We start from the raw sequence: 23,167 nt of genomic DNA, 5'->3' as shown, positions 1-23,167 counted from the left end.
TTAATCATTTATACCTGATATCATAGTTTACCCTCTTAATCATTTATACCTGGTATCTTAGTTTTCCCTCTTAATCATTTATACCTGATATCTTAGTTTTCCCTCTTAATCATTTATACCTGATATCTTAGTTTTTCCTCTCAATCATTTAAACTTGATATCTTTATTTTTTTCTCTTTAATTTTTCCTCGGAAATTTATACTTGATATCTTTGTTTTCCCCTTCAATAATTTATGCTTGATTTTTAAGTTAGTTTCCCCCCTCAATAATTTATATTTGATTTCTTAGTTAGTTTTCCCTCTCAATTATTTAAACTTGATATCCTCCTTTTTTTCTCTTTAATTTTTCCTCGGAAATTTATGCTTGATATCTTTGTTTTGTTTTTATTTTGATACTTTACGTATGCCCTTTTCCTACGTACACTCGTCATTTAATATTGAAAGGATTAAAATCTATAAATATTTCCTGTCACGTTTCAGAGTAGAAAGCAGTCGATATATACAAAAAACAAATATTTAACACAATGCTACCAGCATCCACTCATGGCGACAAACACTCAACGTAACATTTGTTCTTAGGATGACAAAGTTTGCTATGATTGACCACGTGGGTTTCTCCCGGGTATTAAGACATCCGGGCCAACAAGAGTAATTAATATAAGTTGCAAAAACTTGTTTCATACTTTGCAGTTGTTGTAAAATAAATAAACCTTATATTTTATATATGTTAATACAACGAATATTATACAATGGAATATTTTTAATCAAGGGGTTTAAAGGCATCTTTCACTTTGCGATGAATCCTGCATATGATTCGACACTTACGACATACATCTCTCATTCATTTTACCTTTAGTACCACTGAGGAACTTGAAATAGCCAAACTATGCTGTAATTGGTCACTTTGTTACGCTTACGAGCAAGGTAATCATTGATCGAGCTACCTTTTAAAATTTTATAAAATGTCTTTTGATTAAAATAAATCCATCTTCAGTCTACACAGATGGAAAAATGTGTACCAATAGAGTGGGAAGATTGTTCAGGAAAAAACACTGGCAATCATCTGTAGAAACCGAGAAGTTATTTATCATTTGACTAAAACTTAACTTTCCTTTTCAATGTTTAGATAAAGGTCAACAAAATCTCCATGCTAACACGATTTTCCTAGTTTCTCTCAGGGGGAAAGCGTTACTCTAGTAGAATATAGCTTGGTCATTTTTATCTCAATTTCCAGCTTAATACCATTATTTCATGCTTTCACATTTTCCTCAGTATCTGTAATACAGAAGGTATTGCATCAACATCGCAAAGCTTGGCACTCAATCCAATCTGGTTTAAAAACTTTGATCCTCTATTGTATCGAAAACTTTTCCTGCCTGAGGTCTGCATTTAATATCCCCATGCCAACATTGTTTCATCAGTTTCTGTAAGGCAGGCGGTGGGACATGTCTTTGGCAGAAGCTCGGTCTGTGTCCAGCCTTGACTTGCTCAAATAGCTCAAAGATCCGGTCTTCAGTAATACCATCCTGCTCGTACGCCTTGGCACCGTACCATAACTCCCACAGAAGTATACCAAGACTGTAGATGTCGACCTCCGTGCTGTACAGCTTCATCAAGATCACCTCGGGGGCAATGTAGCAAGGAGTGCCCGTTAACGTCCCTGTGATAAAGTCTGTCTCCTTCGTCAAACCTACATCAGCTATTTTGGCACGTTTTCCTTGAAGCTGTAATAATAAAAATGATAAAAAAATAATGTAATACAAACTGCTTTTAAATATTAATAATAGTAAATAATTTGTTTATAGAATAATAAATGAAACTCATTTTAAAGATTTAAATAAACTAACATCAAACTGTCTTCAATTAAAAACAAATCATAATTTAAAAAACAATATAATATTTATTCATCAGTTTATCTTACCAAGATGTTTTGCAGTAATATTTAAAAGACAGGTATATATCAGCCTAGCAATTGGTCAGATTTTAAACATGAAACCAATCAAATAGCAAACGCGTGCTTTCGATTTTGACATATTCAAAGGAAATAAAGGAAACACGTGTGTTGAGTTCGGAGATACTGACGTATGGGCCAATACTTTGTTATAACAATTTAATACTATGAAAAACAGTAAGAATGGTTTTATTTTCTATTAATTTCGCGGGTTGTATTTATCGCCGATTTTTTTATGAAAGCTGAGAACAGGAAAATGTTAATCATTACATACTTATCTCCTTACATACCAGAATATTGCTGGGCTTGAGGTCTCGGTGGATAAAGTTTTTCTTGTGTATATATACCAGCCCCTTACAAACATCCGTCGAAATCCTCTTGAAGAATTCCATAGAAGGTTTTATCTCGACAGATTTAAGGGGGAACTGACTACATGACGCTACAGGGGCGGGACTGCCGTCGTTTCCAGGGAAGATCTGCGAGGACAGAGTGAAGTCACAGAGCTCCATGATTATTTGGAGGTATTTGTGTGAGCCGACCTCCTCGTAAGAAATTCCGAACAGTTTCACAATCCAACCGTGGGAAAATTTGCTGAAAGCAAGGATATGTTTAATTATTGGCATAAAGTATAATAAACGCAGCTCTTACGCTGATGGAATTTAAAGGAACTATTGTCGTATACACGGCATAAAGTGAAACATTATCATACATTTTGAAATAGACTGATACTGCAAGCACAAAGTCGCGTTTACGAGATATAATTTGTGTAATAGCAACGGCCGGAATATTTTTTTGAAGTGTTTGCAGATACTTCTAATTTGTGTAATTTCGTGAAAGTGTTAGTTTTGTGATCTATTTTCTAAAAATGTGACGTTTTATGATATTTTGTTAAACGGTGATTTTTACCATTATAGTCCCTTTACAAATGAAAAACAAAAGGAGCATTTGATTTGGTTTTATATGCACCTTTGCCCTTTTGATATATTTCTACTTGTATTTCACTTCCGTTTCATTGACTAACTACCACTGATGACTGGCCATATTGTGCAACTTCAAGTTACATTTAGGGGATAGTACGTTGTTTGAGTGGCTAACTGGCGATTAAAACATGAAATTTGGGTTTAAACCCGAGATCTATAGGTCGAGAGTTTAAACCCAATTTCATGTTTTAATCGCCAGTATAAACATGAAAAACAACGTACTATCCCCATTCTAACACACCTTAACACATATACCACGCTAATATGTTTAGAAACATTGCATTTCCTTGTTTAAAAGTACGTAGTAAAATACGTTGTGACCTGAACTGGCGACGTGTCTTTCTGCAGCGGACTGACCAATCGGAAAGAAGCTTTCAAAAGTCGGTCATTTGACCCCGCCCATACTGGCGAGCGCTCGCTCTGTATGTTGACGAGGCGGAATATTTGGATTGTTCGTGAACGTCCTGTTACCAAAGTTTATACGACACATTTGGATTAATATTGACCAAGTTCTTACATTTCCATGTCAGTATGCATACCAATCTATGCTTATCGACAACATCGGTGATTATTTGTATAGATTTGTGAAGAGTTTTGTGTAAATGCATACGACACATGTGAAATGTTTCATTTGATTTCAGATTTAAAAAGATGCCTTCACACGGATGGAACGAACGTTTCAGTAATAAATGGAGGTAAGAACAAGGAATGTGTACTTTCTACTTTTTAATTCTTTCAACAAATACATTTCATCGGTCGTTTCTGTTTTGTTGCCTACTAGTTTTATCAGCGGGACTTCGCTAAGAGGCGAACTTGACGCCATATTGTTTTGGTTAGAAACGGGGCGCGGCTTAAGTGCGATGGGAGGAGCTTATCACGATTGATCATGATTCTATCGCAGATTAGAACATGGTCCGTATCCAATCAAAACACGCGTTGCAAACGAACTGTGTTAGAATTTTAAATACACACTTTCTTTTCCGTATTTCTTATCATTATTATACAGATAAGCTACATTCTACTGTCTAACATGAATGTTTGATAAACAATTTGGAGTAGTTGACACCAAGTGCTTAATCAAACAAATTTTAACTTACAGGAGCGTAGACACCTCTGTCAACTGTGAGTACCAGGAGTCGGAGTTCTCAAAGGGCTGTGTCATACATTTAATTGCTGCTGATTTCCGCTCGTCTCCAATAACAATTTCAGCTTTGTACACATTTGCAAACGATCCTTTTCCAAGAAACTCTCCCTTGGTGATGTTCTTGTTTACAATGTTATCCTCATAAAAGTACTCCATTTGTACGAGTAGCAGTTTACCAGTCATATACTGACATCGTTTTTCAAGCGGATGATATTGCCGACGAATCGTTGATGAGTGTCGCTCTTCCTGCTGAATATTAGCAATCAACTGGCGGTCCGATTCGATCTGGCGTGGGATGACAGAATCACATAGCTGCTCCAAACATTTGTAAAAAGTTTCCAGATATGTCATTTCTAGTTTGCTTGCTATTGCTTCCCGTGAAAACCTCAATAAAACTTCATCAGCCCATTTGTCCATGAATGCCTTCTTATTTTTTATGTAGTTCTTACACATCCGCTTTTCGTTAAAACTGTCCTTAACCGCTATGACACCCATCACGGGTAATGCCATGGAGAAAGCCAGAACCATCAATGGAACCCACAGAGGCGCGGTTAATACCAAAGCCAGCTGTTCTTTCCCAGCAAAGAGTGGAATTCGATGTGATGGCTCTTTTTCTTGGACATCGACATCGTCTAACTCTATAGAACCTTCAACGTCTTGAACGAGATTATCAATGTCATGACATTGTTCCTCGAGCAGACGATATTCCTCCCTGAATCGGTTCGCGAGCTCATTTCTAATGTTTGATAGGCTTTTTTCATTCTCGCACCACGACTTTATTTCTTTTCCAACTTTGGCAAGGATAATTTCCTTAGCCTCGCGTTCAATGAGGTCGAAATCCGACTCCCGTTCCGGTATTTCTGTGTGAATATCCCACTCTTTCAGCTTTTCGACCGTCTCCTGATCATTAATGTAAGCATGTAATTTCTCACTAATCTCTGCCCATCTCATTTTAGCCTCATCTTTAAGAGTTCTCTTCACCTTTGAAAAACATGAATTTTGAAGTAAAAGTTAGATAGGAACTCTTTGTGTTTCCGAGCATTCTGTTGTATCATTGACTGATTGCAATATTTGAAAAGACAGAAATGGTTTTTCATATCAATTTGAATAATTTACAATAGTCTACTTATCTCCATCTACTGGAAATGATAATGTTTCAATGATATTTCTAGCTTTTGACGGTAATAGACGTGAAAGTGCACAATAAATGTTTCTTCATAGGTACAAATCTACTTCATTCTTGCTAATTGAGTACTTGAAAGATGCCAGAATTTGCGATATATTCGGACAATTCAGCGCAAACATATTAATACAACAAGATGGTTTACACCTGTTCTGTATGTCAGATCAAGTTTTAACTATTACTGCTCACCTGTATTGCATGTCAGATAAAGTTTTAACTATGTACTGCTCACCTGTTCTGTATGTCAGATCAAGTTTTAACTAGTACTGCTCACCTGTATTGTATGTCAGATCAAGTTTTAACTATTACTGCTCACCTGTTCTGTATGTCCGATCAAGTTTTAACTATTACTGCTCACCTGTTCTGTATCACACTCAAGTCTGCGTAGCCGATCTTCAACTTTCTCCTTCTTTATCCGTTTTTCCTCCTGACTAAGGCGCGTGTTATTGATGTGGGCCGTCACGTGGAACAGAATCTGCTTAAGAAGCTTTTCCTGCCACCTACATAGAAAATGGGAAATATGATCGCCTGCAGTAGTTACAGAAGATTGGGGATATATACAGTGATAATCCTCAGGGACGTGATACAGATAGATGGGTCGTGTTAGTTCAGCCAAAATTTGGTACCATAAGCTGATGTGTCTGGATGGTGATAGTGAGACTATTTTATATTTATATATAATAAATAAGTATTATAAAAGCAACGTCAGAAGTCTACCTGAAAAGATTGCGGAAAGCAGTGGAAAATAATTGTGAATCTTCTAGTTTGTGTTATTTTTGTATTTTTCCTTTTTTCCTTTTTACTAGGACATTTTGTTTTAAACAGAAAGCTTAGTTTTGCATACATTTATTATAGCAGCAGTAAAATGATATTTAGGAACGAAGGAATAATGAAGAAATCAATACTTAATACATACAAATCCCCAAGCCTTTTTTTCAGTCGGGGTTCTTCAGAATTACGATGTAATGGATCATTAGCCTATCAACGTGTTACATGAAAACTTCGTTAATCCAAAAATATAGTATCAATGAAATGGTTCAGGCTTTGCCCTTGTGTCATTTGAAGTACATGAATATGAAGCTTCGTTCTTTGCATGGATATATATTGGATAGGAATTGCAGAATTGCAATAATCTATCACGGCATGATTGATTGCAATGACGTCACGATTACCATAGCCAGGTTGATGGTCTCATTGCAACATGTTCAGAGTTTTTATTTTTTTAAATTGATGGAACTCATGTCTTGTCATACTCGTACCATGCATGTTGCCGAACTTTTTCCTGGAAACTTGCAGGCACCATTTTTTGAATGCCTCTCAGAAGATTTTGGAAGTCTCCAGTGTAGTCCAGTCCATTTCGGTACCGTCTCTCTGCCTGTAACAAAGGGTAAACACAAACGAGTGGTAAATACGGGTAGGGATAAGGACAGATTTGGCAAGTCTACACATCGCCAGTCTAACGCCTAAACAGCAATGTACCTTGTTTAACCAGCCACTACTAAACATGTTTCAGTGTTATAAGCCTAACATATAAATCTACGGCATAGAGTACTAGCCAGGTGTAATAAGTCTGAATATCTATTTTAGATTTCACATATTAAGTCTATATATCTATTCTATCTTCCATGCATTTAGTCTACATATATATTCCCCGCCAGTGGGACAAGATCCAATATCTTGTTTACCTCTATTGTGGAGTCTTTATCTCTAATAATGAACATATTCACAATTCCAGACATTCAGCGTACTAAGTGAGGCGAAATAGAACGACCAAGCAGTATTTTACCTCTCGTTCACCGAGTAAGTAAACATGATTTATCATATTAATAAACTACTTCAAACCTAGTATTTCTACCACCCTCACAGTACCGTATCTAGACATCTACTTACATTTAGTTCATATATGGATTTCCAGTTGACTTCATTTAAATATGCATGTATTTACCTCTAATGCACTCAGTCTAAACATCTGAGACTCAGTAAAGCCTGGCCAACAACGGAGTTTTGCCTTGGTGTCGTTCCACACCCTGTCTCGCTCCGACTCCGGTACTTCATCCCATTTATTACACACAAACAGTGTGCAATTGTGATCAAATGTCTGCTTTCGTCCTTTCTCTCTCCATTTGTTCTGTTCATCAAGGATTCGAAGTAACTGCAAATCCCGGGAAGATTGGTACAAAGTTATAAAACAATCCAAGATATACTTTTAGACAAGCTAGTTATCCAAGTCTTTTGATCGGAAAGATGGTCAATGGTAACAGCAAAGTATAACAAGAACAGCATGAACATAACAAAATGACAACTAAACTGTGTTTCGAACAAAACACCCATTAAAGATGGCCAAATTCAGTTCTTCCTATGGCTGTCTTTGTTCAAACCTTCTTCCACGCTGAGTCTACCAGCATCAACCAAGACCGCGGATCTATCACCATAACTTCTCTGTCCTTATCTCGTTTACAGGAGCGAAAGTCTTTACCTATACTGATCTACCTTCGCCTTCACCAAACTCCTTTATACCCTCGTCTAAACCAACCTTAGATCTACCCTCATCTACACCGATCTCAGTCCTACCGTCTTCTACACTGACCGCAATCCTATCCTCTCTACACTGACCGCAGTCCTATTCTCTTCTACACCGATCTCAGTCGTCCTACCATCTTCTATCCCGACATAAGTCTTACCATCTTCTCCACCGACATCAGTCCTACCATCTTCTACACCGACATCAGTCCTACCATCTTCTACACCGACAACAGTCCTACCATATTCTACACCAACATCCGCCCTATCCTCTGCTACACCGACCTCAGTCTTACCACCATTAACATTGAATTCAGTCCTACTCTGTCTTCTACCATGACCTCGTTTCGTTATCAACTCTTTGCACAAACTTACTCTATCCTGTTGTACCCCGCCAGCATTTTCCGAGTTGAGGACGTAGATGAAGGCCACGGCCTTCGGGAGGTAGTCCAGCAGCCGACTGGTCATCTCGCTGTTCTCGCCAATACCGGGTGTGTCCACTATAACCACTTGACTCTGTTACAAAAGACAATTAGACATAAAAATGATACCAACTTTAGATACCGTATTGGACCTTAAATCCTTTCACACAGACATGGAAAATTGTTTGCTGTCTGGAGGAATGCAACGCTATTTGAACAGAAATGTAAGCGACCATGTTTAATTTGCTGGTACCTACCTGCAAGGATCATAATGAAACCCTATTATACTGGTGCAGATGTTTGGTAATAAAAAGTGTAAGTGATCTATCAAGGCAGATACCCAAAACGGCAATTTTCCTACTTACCCCCAGAAATGGAATCGGCCAGAAAATATCTACATATCTATATGGATTTTCTTCACTGCTTATGTATTTCTGCATCTCCTTTTTCAGAACGTCATCGCTGATGTTATAGTCAAAAACACCATGGTGGACCAGTTTCTTCCCACTTTGGTCGTACACTTTGATCATCTTCTGTTCGTGGTTATGAAGACGACAGACGGTGGAGGTGTTTGAGCGAAGTGATGACGGTAGAATGTTACTCCCAAGTATTAGGTTTAATAAGCTGCTCTTCCCAGCGCTTGTCTCTCCTTGCAAAACAACCAAAACAAGAAATGTATATAATGTACAATCAATACGTCTGCACGAACAAAATGATGATAGCTTTATCCGAGGGTGCCCTAGACATTACCTAATGGTCTATCCTAATGGGCCCAAGACATTGCCCTATAACTCACTTAAGGGGTTCCAAGGCATCACCTTATAACTCAGCCAAGACATCACCTTATAGCACATTCAAGTGGACCCAAGGCATCCCCTTATACCTCAGCCAAGGGGACCCAAGAGAACACCTTATAGCTCATTCAAGGGGACCGAAGACATCACCTTATAGCACATTTTAGTGGACCCAAGACATTGCCTTATAACACAGCCAAGGGGACCCAGGATATCACCTTATAGCACATTCAAGTCGACCCAAGACATTGCCTTATAACGCAGCTATCACCTTATAGCACATTCAGTCAATTGGACCCAAGGTATCCCCTTATAACTCAGCCAAGACATAACCTTATAGCACATTCAAGTGGCCCCAAGGCATCACCTTATAACTCACTTAAGGGGATCCAATGCATCACCTTATAACTCAGCCACGGGGACCAAAGCCAACACCTTATAGCTCATTCAAGGGGACCCAAGGCATCACCCTATAACCCAGCCAAGGGGACCAAAGACATCTCCTTATAGCACATTCAAGTGGACCCAAGGCATGCCCTTATAACTCAGCCAAGGGGGCCCAGGATAACACCTTATAGCACATTCAAGCGGACCCAAGACATTGCCTTATAACGCAGTCAATTGGACCCAAGGTATCACCTTACAACTCAGCCAAGGGGACCCAAGACATTGCCTTATAACGCAGCTATCACCTTATAGCACATTCAGTCAATTGGACCCAAGGTATCACCTTATACCTCAGCCAAGGGGCCCCAAGACATCACCTTATAGCTCATTCAAGTGGACCCAAGACATGGCCTTATAACTCAGTCAAGGGGACTCAAGACATCACCTTATAACTCATCCAAGGGGACCCAAGACATCAACTCATTGCTAAGTGGACCCAAGGCATCACCTCATAACTCACTTAAGGGGATCCAATGCATCACCTTATAACTCAGCCACGGGGACCAAAGCCAACACCTTATAGCTCATTCAAGTGGACCCAAGACATGGCCTTATAACTCAGTCAAGGGGACTCAAGACATCACCTTATAACTCATCCAAGGGGACCCAAGACATCAACTCATTGCTAAGTGGACCCAAGGCATCACCCTATAACCCAGCCAAGGGGACCAAAGACATCACCTTATCGCACATTCAAGTGGACCCAAGACATCACCTTATAATTCAGCCAAGGGGACCCAAGACAAAACCTTATAGCTCATTCAAGTGGACCCAAGGCATGCCCTTATAACTCAGCCAAGGGGACCAAAGAAATCACCTTATAGCACATTCAAGAGCATCAAAGACATTGCCTTATAAGTCAGCCAAGGGGACCCAGGATAGCACCTTATAGCACATTCAAGTGGAACAAGTTGACCCAAGGCAACACCTTATACCTCAGCCAAGGGGACACAGACATTGCCTTATAACTCAGGCAATTGGACCCAAGGTATCACCTTATAACTCAGCCAATGGGATCCAAGACAACACCTTATAGCACATTCACGTGGACCCAAGACATCACCTTATAGCACATTCAAGGGGACCCAAGGCATCACCCTATAACCCAGCCAAGGGGACCAAAGACATCTCCTTATAGCACATTCAAGTGGAACAAGTTGACCCAAGGCAACACCTTATACCTCAGCCAAGGGGACCCAAGACAAAACCTTATAGCTCATTCAAGTGGACCCAAGACATCACCTTATAGCACATTCAAGTGGATCCAAGACATTGCCTTATAACACAGCCAAGGGGACCCAGGATAGCACCTTATAGCACATTCAAGTCGACCCAAGACATTGCCTTATAACTGAGTCAAGGGGACCCAGGAAATCCCCTTACAGCCCATTCAGTCAATTGGACCCAAGGTATCACCTTATACCTCAGCCAAGTGGACCCAAGGCATCCCCTTATAACTCAGCCACGGGGACCAAAGCCAACACCTTATAGCTCATTCAAGTGGACCCAAGGCATAACCTTATAACTCAGCCAAGGGGGCCCAGGATAACACCTTATAGCACATTCAAGCGGACCCAAGGCATCACCTTATAACGCAGCCAAGGTGACCCAAGACATCACCTTATAACTCAGTTAAGGGGACCCAAGACAACACCTTATAACTCATTCAAGTGGACCCAAGGCATAACCTTATAACTCAGCCAAGGGGCCCCAGGATATCACCTTATAGCACGTTCAAGTGGACCCAAGGCATCGCCTTATAACTCAGCCAAGGGGACCCAAGACATTGCCGTATAACTCAGTCAAGGGGACCCAAGACATCACCTTATAACTCAGCCAATGGGACCCAAGACAACACCTTATAGCACATTCAAGTGGACCCAAGACATTGCCTTATAACTCAGTCAAGGGGACCCAGGATATCACCTTATAGCACATTCAAGTGGACCCAAGGCATCACCCTATAACCCAGCCAAGGGGACCCAAGATATCCCCTGTAACACATTCAAGGGGACCCAAGACAACACTCTAAAGCTCATTTAAATGGGACCCAAGAGATCAACTCATAGCTCAGCCAACGGACACAAGACATTACATCATAACACATCCAAGGGGACCCAAGACATCAACTCATTGCTAATCCAAGGGGACCCATGATATTTTTTAAAACACATTCAAGGAGACCCAAAACATTTCTTAATAGCACACCAAGGGGAACCAATGCATTACTCTAACACTCATCCAAGGGGACCCAATGCATTACTCTAACACTCATCCAAGGGGACCTAAGATATCACCTTAACGCTCACCCAAGGGGACCAAAATTAGTCTATGGCCTACCAAAGGGAACCCAAACATGACCTTAGAGCACATCTAAATGGACCCAAGCCATTAATTCCTATATAGTCTGATCAAAGGGGACATGTGTTACCTCACCAAAGGGACCCAACATTACGTTATAAACGCACTAAATGTGGCCTAAGACATTTAAAGCATCAACCAAGGAGTTTCAATTCTAAATACAAAGTATCGGTCTGAGAATATGTATGTTATAGGTTTACCAATATACATACGCTAAATTTGAAAACATTTAGATAATTTTCGAAATGTTTGCATGAACCTGAAGTTTACCTGTCACGACGATCGGACATTCATCGCACATAAGTTCCTCGGCGTATTCTTCAACCATCTCCTGTACGTTCTTGAATTCAATTTCCAGTTCGTGCTGTAGTGATGGGTCGGAAGCATATTGACTCATCTTGAAGAAGCTCTTCAGGTCGCCATAGATACCATTCAGTTTCTGTTTGATTTCACGGTCACGGGAGATTATCTGATTCATTAGGTCAGCAGACTAAAATAACACAATATTTCATTAACACTGGTCAGCTGCCAATATTACATATAATTTTGCCAACAGTTCTGCTGAATACAATACATAAATTATGTATTCATAACTTAATAATGTATACAGCCTAGCAGTCAAGACAACTACAAACATATTATATATTGACTACCCCCATACAACTATATTGAATTTGGCTGTAAGTATGGATCTTTTCATCTTCGTATTTCTCCTGGTGCAGTTGAAGTTATCTCACTGAGAAATGCAAATGCATACCGAACAAATATAGATCTCTGGTGTTACATTTAGCTTAATATGTTCTTTGAAGAGTATGCGCATAGGTTTAACGCGAACTTCCCACTCTAAAACCTCCATCTTTTGATCATTGTTGATACCCTCCAACAACAATCCACTTTCGTTTTATTAAAATATAAATAAAGGCTTCTGGTGTTACATCGCCATTAATCCATTTGTCTAAATCGTATTCAACCGTCAAACATATATTCCCTCCCCTATCAACAATGCACATTGTCTTCCCCTCCACAAACCATAATCAACTAATCCTAATGTTATAATCTAACAAACCGATCTATTTTTCACAGTCATAATGCACTATTCCATCGTTGCCAATGTTCCTCCCCATCCTCACCCCCTGTTTCCTCAACTTGGATTTATCATTCTGGCCGTTCCTTAACCCGCCATCGTAAGCTGAATTCGTCACTTCATACCCATTTTCTTCGTCTACCACCTAATTAGCTATGACTAACCTGCCCCCATCAACCTAAATTCATTATATCTTACCAGACCCACTAAACCTTAACTAACCGTCTCTTACCATAACTATAAAACAGTTTCTGCAAAAATTAGTAATTTACTATACGAAACACAAAGTATACAGAGAAATAAATAACTTGAAGATGACAAATAAAACTCAGAAGAAGAGCATGTTTTCTTGTACTTACCGAAGTAAACGTGGCCTGGCTATCATTACCAGCCTCTCCGGGGGCAGACTGCCCGTCTGCAACATTCTTGGATTGTTTGATCAACTTGATGATAAGATCTTGTAGTTCTTCAAGTTCTTCTAAACCTTTGGTATCAATGAGTTCCAAAATATCCATACATTCCACATAGCCGAGGTTTCGTATTTCCGTAATGTCGTAAGGACAGGAAAAGTTGGCCTGTGCCATTTTGTTTTAGCTGAATAGATAACTTCTATACCTGTGGCGACTTTGTACTTTGTTCTTGACAAGGGTTTTAACCGCTGAATCATTTACTGAAAGAGGAAAACGAATTCTTTGACCAATATTCGCAATACACAGAAATCATCGCGGTGTTGAAATACTCTTTTACTTTCAGTTAATTGACGCTTACAGATATAAATACATGTACATATATATACGTATAATAAATATTCATGTTTAGATTTCACAACAATTTCAAACGCGAAAATTTCCACATCGCGATCCGTTTGAACAGTTATGACGCAAACATTTCCAAACGCGAGAATTTTCTTTCTTACAGTATTTGTAAATATATAATGCTCCCTCGCGCCCTCTGTTAAAAAACACATTACTTTTGTACATACTGGAAAGTACTGGACAAGTCCTTTCTTATCAACCCAATATATAACCTCACTTTAACTATATGGTACAGGTTGAATGATCTTTTATATAAATAACATTACATAAATACAAGTGTAAACATTATATTATTTTTGTTTATCCTCATCAACATTATCTGATTCACATCTAACGGTCGGTAAACATCTTACCAGGCGGTTATTCGACAAGGCCCCTACATGGCCATTCAGGTGATAACGTTGTGGACTTTATCCGCCTGTACACATGTATATATTAGGGATGCGATATGATATGACTCGATAATATCATCTACAGCCGAAGTCACGTGCTCATGTCGTCCGTACGGTGTAAATAGGGGTCTTCTAATGTGTATTTATAGGGGCAGGGCAGCGGTATCTGGCTTTTGCCCCACACATTTCGTCCATTTTCCAGTCGGATTTTGCTTGTTTAACTAACTGTGACAGCGGGTATCAATGACACCTCTACGCATTTAGAACAAACATCAATGTTATCTGATATTTGGTATATGCTTAACCTAAATATGTAATCCTAAACACAATAATATTATTAGAAAACGCTATAAAACCATATGGTTACACTAGAACGACATAGGGCATCCTTCCAATATAAGATGACATCGCTCTTACTTACACGAGTTGTTAAACTCCAATTGCCTAACAATCGCTCTTACATTTCTCTCGATATATATATATCTTGTCTTGTCGGCACCCCGGTATATTTCATGACAAAATCGAAGGCTTTGGGTAAGTATAAGCTATTTAATTGCATTCTTGTATAAAATCTGATCAATCGTTCGACTGATATCAGTCCTTTGTTACTGTGGGCCCAGCATCCTATACGGCATAGGTAAAGAAGAAGAATGGGAAGATAGTACCCTGCCTCAACTACAGGAAGCTGATTAATGATGTGATAGAGAAAGATGCTTATCATTTTCAGACATTCAAGGTTGCTAGACTCGATTGCTGGTTCAAAGTATTTCTCAATCGTCAAGTTTAGGTCAAGTGATCAACAAATGACATGTAAGAGAAAAACATTTTTCTAACCCGGAATTTGTTACAAGGTGTGTGGATGATAGGGATTCCAGAACACACCATCCGATTTCTGCAATGCACCACCTTTCAGCGTCTCGCGTAGTTACCATGTAGTGGATTACAATGGATGGCCCGTGTGATCTAGCTAGATAAAAATAGTTTTTGGGTCCACACCTTAATAACATATAACTGGGTGGACGAAGCTATACATAGAATTCGAACAGCTGCTTTGAAATTGAAGCGTGGGAAATGTCAAATATTACAGACAGAGGTTACCCGTTTGGTCCATGTAGAGACCTCAGAAAGCGCAATTAAAACTAATCTGTCAATGTTGTGTCACACGGGGTCGCATTCACTAACGATAAGACGTACAAAAAACACTGTACACATACAGAAACAGACTACAACGCGGACGATATACATAGAAACCGAAAATAGGACATGACTTAACAAACGCACCCACACACACTCTGCTTACCAGACTATCCGGTGTTCCCGTTGATTATTCTTAGATCTTCGTGATTGATAATGTGTTATCAAGAAGAGGAATAAATAATGGGATGTGTCGCCCTCGCGAGCCAGACACATATTAACTCACATATCGGGGTGGTCAGCTGAACAGGAAGTTAGTAAGGAGGAACAGGTGGGAAATTGAAGCGTGCAATATGTGTTCCGGTCTTTTTTTAAATGTAAATTGTCGCTTTGCGTACTGTCCAAAGTCCATGTCAGTGTCAGCCATTTACGTAATATAACAACACAGGACAATGTCAAGGTCACTTGACTATACAATACAATACATAGATAGGCTATGTGCATATATATATATCATATGTACAAAGAACACTGGGTTACATATTCCCCTCCTTAAGAGAAATGCGTCCCACATTTACTTCCGGCATCACCAGGAAACTACCTAAATAATGTTATCAATCATGCTTACTATTAGTATAATTTAATTAAATTAATTATACGATTGCCATGCAATGACAGGAGCACTCCTGCAATAAAAACATAGCAGCACATACATTTCCCGCTGTAAGAGAAATAAACATATACACACGTTGAACAATATAATCAACATACTGTCCCTCTATACTGACAACTCTGATACATAGTTTATTTGACACTAACAGTGATACTATCTATTTACATATTTAATCACACATTCTCCAGAAAAATGCACAAACCCCATTATCCAACATAATTATACAACAGATAAACGTGGGTGCCAACCAAACATCAGGTAATGGGGAGAAAAGCCTGTTGAATCATTCTTAGTAGCATTTGACGCCTGAACAAGAGGTGCGACATAAGGTTTCCAGTCGGATTTCTTGTCTTCCTCCAATGTGGAAAGCATTTTGATTAGAGTTTTGGTTGAAGCGCTCAACCGAACCATTGCCCGTTGGGTGATATGGGGTAGTTCTTGTTTGCACAGCTCCTTTATTATCATACTTTCGAAATATCTACCTTGGTCACTGTGTAATTTCTCTGGAAAACTGTAGTACACAATAAAGGGTTAGGGTTACAGTGCTTTTGCTGTGGTATGAGCCGATTGGTTACGACAGGGGTTAGACTGTGCATACCTGGTGAAATGATCTGTCATCACCAACACATTCTCAGACCCACCTCTCGACTTTTTCAGACTCATGAAGTCAATGCACGCACAACAGTTCTGTGAAGTTCGCCAAATGCAACCCTTACATCGTTTCACACAGGCATTCACGTCATTTTCAAGACCAGGCCAATAAAATCCTCTCTGCCCTGATGGCCGACGTCATCATGGACTCCTTTAAGTGAATACTGATGATAAGCTGAAGGGAGCAGTAATTGTTTCACCGCTTCACTCACGATACTATCGATTTATAGAGAATGTAATTTTCTTAAGAAAGGCGTTTTCTCTCCTTAAGATATTTAAAGGCCTGTGTAGGTTCCTCCTAAGTACTGCTCTCCTGGGGAAAATGGTCGCTAGTGAACAACTCAATAACACTCTTATAACGCTATCTTGCTGTTGAGCAGCCTCCCAGTCCACTTTGCCAAATTCTTCCCCTACTTCTGCCTCCTCCCCGGCCGTAGGAAGGACAGATCCTGGGAAAGACACTTTGCCAATGGAACCGACACTTAGAGCTGCTTGACAGATGGCTCTCATTTCCACTAAAAATAACTAAGGCTTGCGTGACAAACCATCAGCATCAGCATTCAACCTGCCTTCTCTATAGTTGATGGTGAAACCATAGCTTGCTAGTGCTGCGACCCAGCGATGACTTGTGGCACCCTGCTTTGCTTTTGCAAGTACATAAGTTAATTGGTTAATGTCTGTTATCACTTCTCATTTTGTACCATGGAGGTAGTCATGGAATTTATCAGTGACTGCCCATTTGAGAGCGTAGAACTCTAACTTATGTGCTGGGTATTTTTTTCACTGGGTCTGAGACCAAGACTATCATAGGCTATTACCCAAAGTTTATCCCCTTGTTTTTTATATAAAAAAGCGCCAAGACCAGAACCACATGAGTCAGTATGAACTTCAAAAGGTAATGAATAATCAGCATACTTAATTACATGGGCATTTACTAGCATTTCTTTGATTTTGTCAAATGCGTTCAGCTGAGATTCACCCCTAACCCACTCTGCGGGTACTGTCATAGTTGACATAGTAAAATCCCCTGGTTATATATTTTAGCAGATTATAAATAAGAAAACGAAGGCTATGCAACCTTAATCGATAGATGAACTTTAGATGACATGCCATTTGGTAACATTATGTGATGTAATGAATGAGCTATACATGTTATATCATTTAAACTGAATAGTACGATAATGTTTATCAAATGTATAGCTTTATTAAAACAACATTAAATGTTATCTAAGGAAACTTAATTTAAAGTGTATGCGGTTTTTATGGTCACATGTTTCTGGTTTTACAGATATATACCTGTAAAATATGCTACTCACACGTTTTACTACGATTTAAGTACATTCCCATTGTAGCAGTCATCTATTTTTGAGGCCGGTGTGCCTCTCTACACCTAGTAAAAAAAGGAAATTAAGCTCTGCTATTTAAATGCACTTTAGATAATATATCATTTCGTAGTATATTCAGTTAGTATATAAAAGAGACCAAGAGAGTTCAATACATTTAAATAGCAGATATATATTCCGATTTTTAATAAAGGTCTTTAAATGTAACGTACCAGGGGGTTGGAATTTAGGTTGACTATTACAACTTTTTAGTGGATTGTTGAACCTTAAATGGTGTCTCGTCCAATTATTCTATTTGATGATCTGAGGGAGAAGTGGAGCATACCTCCCTTAAACTAGTTGATCCCCGCTTAAATTACCTTCCTCTACATGGACCCCTAAACTTCTGGCACAGAGTTTAGTACCGTGGCGTCATTTGTCCGAACCGATGGATCGGAGCCAAGACTATCGATTACCTGGACTTCCTGTATTTGACATAGCTAGATCTTGATTTTATAACCATGGGCTTTGCAGAAACATTGCAAAGCTGTACAGGTATTCTAGTTTCTTTTGAGTTCTTGGCTAGTTTTACAACACGAGGGCAAACTGTATACTCTAGTCCTTCATCTAAGTTCTCTGTTACAACCTCACCAATGCTAGAATCCAAACCTTTAGCCATTCCCCGACAACTACTGACTCGTAAGGTTCCAGTTTTACTGCTTTCCTACTTAGACTTTTGACCACAAATGTCTTTGCCTGCATACTTTCTACCGCTAGTCTCCATTCCGAGGGTACTTCAGTTCTTTCTTGAGACAATAGCTCTTTACATTGTCTAATTATATTAGTACCTACAATCATAGGACACTTTTCATTGAACTCTATATCCGGGACCACTAAAATGGGTACAAACAACTCGACTTTTGGCAACAATCGTATTTTTACACTACATTCAACATACCCTAAATATCCTAATGGTGACCTATCAGCTACAGATACCTCTAACCCAAGGTCATCCACTATCGATCAAAGCAGAGAGCTCACACACTTTAATCAAGATCTAACCCTCATTTAACATGCCTACCATCCTTTCTAACAAGTTTTGTCCCTTCTGTTTAACAGATAAGGTCCCCGTATGGCCACCAGTAGAGACCTCTACTCTCGTGCGTTACTCTTTTTCTGACCATCTTTGTTCTGTTCACTAGCACCTTTACCTTGACCATAACTTTGGTTATGTCCCTTGCTATTATTCTTACCTTTCTTGTTACCCTGGTATGGATTTTTAAGTTCCTCCCATATCTTCTCTACTTTACTATGCATCTTTTGTAATCGCTCATCAATGTTTTTCTCTAAGACCTTCACAGCATTATGACCCGTATCCCCATCTGAGCTACAAGACACCATATGCTGATGTGCTTTCTTTCCATGGGCATGACCTGGACTGATTTTAATCTCCTTCACAACCCTACTTATTTCTCTTAAAAGCTCGTCATAACTTTTCAAGGAATCATATTTATGACGGGTTTGACTCTTGAGCTCATTAGATGACAAAGATGTCCAGAATGTGTATCTTAATAACTCACCCTTGGCAGCAGATTCTAAGTAGGCCCCCTTCAATGGCAATTTGGAGGATGTTCTTTAACCTACACCCGAAATGGGCAACATCCTCATCTTTTAATTGATATGCATTAACAATTATTATCCCGTTGGTTGACACATCACCAAAAGAATATTTAGCTTAGCAAGAACATCTGCCAATGAGGCTCTTTCGCCCATAGGCCTTAACGTCACAATACCTAAATCGGGACACTTTATAGTGAAATATTGATGTATTACATGCCAATACTTTTTGTTCACTTTTCCACAAAAGATATCCTTATCTTTTCATTTTGATAACAAGTTGATATTTCTGGCACGTGGTTCTATAAACAGAACCGGAAATATAGTCATGGTTACATAATCGCGAAACAGGTGTAGCTGTACCCAAATCGGGACACCCCTACCAGTTTTGGCTTTTATTTGGAGATGAAAAATATTTCGCACAACATGGCATATCTTTGGAATAATTAAGAGTCAATGGTCGCTCTAAATGAATTTCTTTTCCAAAATACCATTAGTTGTAAAATAAGAGGACTGTAAAAAATCACATACAAAAATTGAAGAGGCCCAATGGGCCTGAATAGCTCACCTGGTATTAATATCACACTTGTAATCTTAAAAGTGGACTAAAATACAGCTACAGGCAGAATATCAGTGTTTTATTCATAAGAACCTATTAAAAGATTTAAACATATGACACCCTTGAATGTCGAACAAGGACATTAGGTTGAACAGAGTTTAAAGTCTTCCAATCCAGCTTGCTTTTGGCAAAATATCATAACCCTAGAACTATTGGTTATACAGAACAAGTCATTTAAAGATTTAAACATATATTGACCACTGTGACCTTGAATATGGGCGAAGGTCATTCATTTTGACAAAATTGGTAGCCCTTCATCCCAGCCTGTTAATGACCAAATATCATCACCCTNGTAAAGGTCATTCATTTTAACAAACTTGATAGCCCTTTATCCCAGCATGCTACTGGCCAAATATCATTATCCTAGGCCTCTTGGTTATTCAGAAGTTGTATAAAAGTTTTAAACTTATTTGACCCCAGTTACCTTGAATATAAGTAAAGATCATTCATTTGAATAAACTTGGTTGCCCTTTATCCCAGCATGCTACTGGCCAAATATCATCATCCTAAGACTTTCGGTTAATGAGAAGAAGTTGTTTAAACGTTTTAAACATATTTGACCCATGTGACCTTGAAAATAAGTAAAGGTCATTCATTTGAACAAACTTCGTAGCCCTTCATCCTGGCATGTTACTGGCCAAATATCATTATACTAGGCTTCTTAGGTATTCAGAAGAAGTTGTTTAAAGATTTGTTAAGACAATTGACCCCTGTAACCTTGAGAATGGACGAAGGTCATTCATTTCAACAAACTTGGTAGCCCTTAATCACAGCATGCTACTGGCCAAATATCGTAACCCTATGCCTCTTAGTTATTCAAAAGAAGTTGTTTAAATGTTTTTAACATATTAGACCCCTGTGACCTTGAATATAAGTCGTCATTCATTTAAACAAACTAGGTAGCCCTTCATCCCAGCATGCTACTGGCCATATACCTTAACCCTAGGCCTCTTAGTTATTCAGAAGAAGTTATTTAAAGGTTTTTAACATATTTGACCCCTGTGACCTTGAATATAAGTCAAGGTCATTCATTCGAACAAACTTCGTAGCCCTTCATCACAGCATGTTACTGGCCAAATAGCATCATCCTTGGCCTTTTGGTTATTGGGATGTTGTTTAAAGTTTTTTAACATATTTGACCCCTGTGTCCTTGAATATAAGTCGTCATTCATTTAAACAAACTAGGTAGCCCTTCATCCCAGCATGCTACAGGTCCAATATCAGTACCCTGGGCCTTTTGGTTATTGAGAAGTTGTTTAAAGTTTTTTAACATATTTGACCCCTGTGACCTTGAATCTAAGACAAGGTCATTCATTCGAACAACCTTCGTAGCCCTTCATCACAGCATGCTACTGGCCAAATATCTTAACCCTAGGCCTCTTAGTTATTCAGAAGAAGTTGTATAAAGATTTTTTAAGGCAATTGACCCCTGTGACCTTGAAAATGGACAAAGGTCAATTCATTTGAACAAACTTGGTATCCCTTCATCCCAGCATGCTACTAGCCCAAAATCATCTCTCTGTGCATTTTGGTTATTCAGAAGAAGCTGTTAAAAGTTTTTAATATATTTTACCTTGTGTCCATGAAAATAGGTGAAGGTCATTCATTTGAACAAACTTGGTAGTCCTTCATCCCAGCATGCTACAGGTCCAATATCAGTACCCTGGGCCTTTTGGTTATTGAGAAGTGTGTTTGAAGATTTTTAGACATTTGACCCCTTTGACCTTGAAAGTTGGTCAAGGTCACACATTTTAACAAACTTGGTAACCCTTCATCCCAGCATGCTACAGGTCCAATATCAGTACCCTGGGCCTCTTGGTTATTGAGGAGAAGTTGTTTGAAGATTTTAAGACATCTGACCCCAGTGACCTTGAAAGTAGATCAATGTCATTCATTTGAACAAACTTGGTAGCCCTTCATCCCAGCATGCTACAGGCCCAATATAAGTACCCTGTGCCTTTTGGTTACTGAGAAGAAGTTGTTTGAAGATTTTTAAGACATCTGACCCTAGTGGCCTTGAAAGTGGGTCAAGGTCATTCATTTGAACAAAATTAGTAGCCCTTCATCCCAGCATGCTACAGGCCTAATTTCAGTACCCCGGGCCTTTTGGTTATTGAGAAGAAGTTGTTTGAAGATTTAAACATATTTGACCCCTGTGACCTTGAAAGTGCGTCAAGGTCATTTATTTTAACAAACTTTGTAGCCCTTCATCTCAGCATGCTTCATGCCTAATATCAGTACCCTGGGCCTTTTGGTTATTGAGAAGAAGTTGTTTAAAGTAAAAAGTTGACGCCGGACAGACGGACGACGGATGACGCACCATGGCATAAGCTTACTTGCCCTTCGGGCAGGTGAGCTAATAATGTTTTATTGGTATATAAGCATCTTTAAATCCATATTTTCATTTTAAAAATACTTCTTTGCACAGCATGCACATTTCTTGTGACTTTTTCCTTCAAGTGTCCCGATTTGGGTACTGTGACGTTAGGACGCATCTCGCAGTGCCCTCTAATGACCTTCTAAAAGCCTACATTAGTAAATTCTCCGAAATATCAGAGTCATGCTGTAAACAGCGAACCTCATAACGCCATTCCCCAAACGTAACAAAGGCGGTATCTTGGGAACCTCCGGAAACAGCATAATGAGCTTCATTGCCAAATGCAGGTAAACAACGCCCTGCCCTATTTGGCACTATACAACCTTGTTGTAGCTTCTTTCCTAAGTACTAAAGATGGCAAAACGGACTTCTCCCAAGACTGAAACATTCGAGGAATTTAATAGGATTGGCGAGTCATGAACCATACCACAATCACATGAAGATTTTGTGATGTTTTTTGAAAACGAAGATGTCCAAGGATGTTAGGATTACTGTACGATTCATACAGTGACTTTCGGACTAAGTCCTCCAGTGTTATTGCATATGCAAACAGAAGAGTTAATAAAGCAGAGCGTAACCACTGCGTTACAGAAACTCTAGCTGATAATTATATGCGGCATATTTTGAGGAAGACGTCACACTTTACTGGATTGCCTTATTACGGATGATGTAGTAGGGCCCT

At 39.2% G+C, this 23,167-nt stretch overlaps 1 protein-coding gene across 2 annotated transcripts; it reads right to left on the bottom strand.

Moving 5' to 3' along the window:
- Positions 1–744: 744 nt before the first annotated feature.
- Positions 745–15,683, bottom strand: LOC110465930 (dual serine/threonine and tyrosine protein kinase-like). Of its 2 annotated transcripts, none has more exons than XM_021522110.1 (11): positions 15,393–15,683; positions 13,245–13,555; positions 12,072–12,291; positions 8,565–8,848; positions 8,153–8,293; positions 7,203–7,409; positions 6,517–6,632; positions 5,616–5,757; positions 4,028–5,055; positions 2,241–2,541; positions 745–1,723 (listed from the first exon to the last, which is right to left on the bottom strand). In XM_021522110.1, exons 2-11 carry the CDS (start codon positions 13,467–13,469, stop codon positions 1,334–1,336), a joined length of 3,054 nt encoding a protein of 1,017 aa, XP_021377785.1. In that variant the 5' UTR covers positions 13,470–13,555; positions 15,393–15,683; the 3' UTR covers positions 745–1,333. The 2 variants fall into 2 exon arrangements, with proteins under 2 accessions (XP_021377785.1, XP_021377786.1); XM_021522111.1 differs by having other exon boundaries at positions 15,513–15,661.
- Between the last annotated feature and the right edge of the window lie 7,484 nt (positions 15,684–23,167).

The sequence above is a fragment of the Mizuhopecten yessoensis genome, unplaced genomic scaffold (genome assembly GCF_002113885.1).
Source record: "Mizuhopecten yessoensis strain PY_sf001 unplaced genomic scaffold, ASM211388v2 scaffold11107, whole genome shotgun sequence".
In the NCBI taxonomy this organism is placed as follows: domain Eukaryota; kingdom Metazoa; phylum Mollusca; class Bivalvia; order Pectinida; family Pectinidae; genus Mizuhopecten; species Mizuhopecten yessoensis.
This window is presented reverse-complemented; position numbering and strand designations above follow the sequence as displayed.

What these genes read in the sequence shown, in the direction of transcription:
- LOC110465930 (XM_021522110.1), bottom strand. Translation starts at nt 13,469, where the DNA reads ATGGCACAGGCCAACTTTTCCTGTCCTTACGACATTACGGAAATACGA. An exon ending in ATGTCCGATCGTCGTGACAG is followed by an intron (nt 8,849 to 12,071) that starts GTAAACTTCAGG and finishes TTGTTTTGCAAG; the next exon opens with GAGAGACAAGCGCTGGGAAG. An exon ending in TTAGACTGAGTGCATTAGAG is followed by an intron (nt 6,633 to 7,202) that starts GTAAATACATGC and finishes CCTTTGTTACAG; the next exon opens with GCAGAGAGACGGTACCGAAA.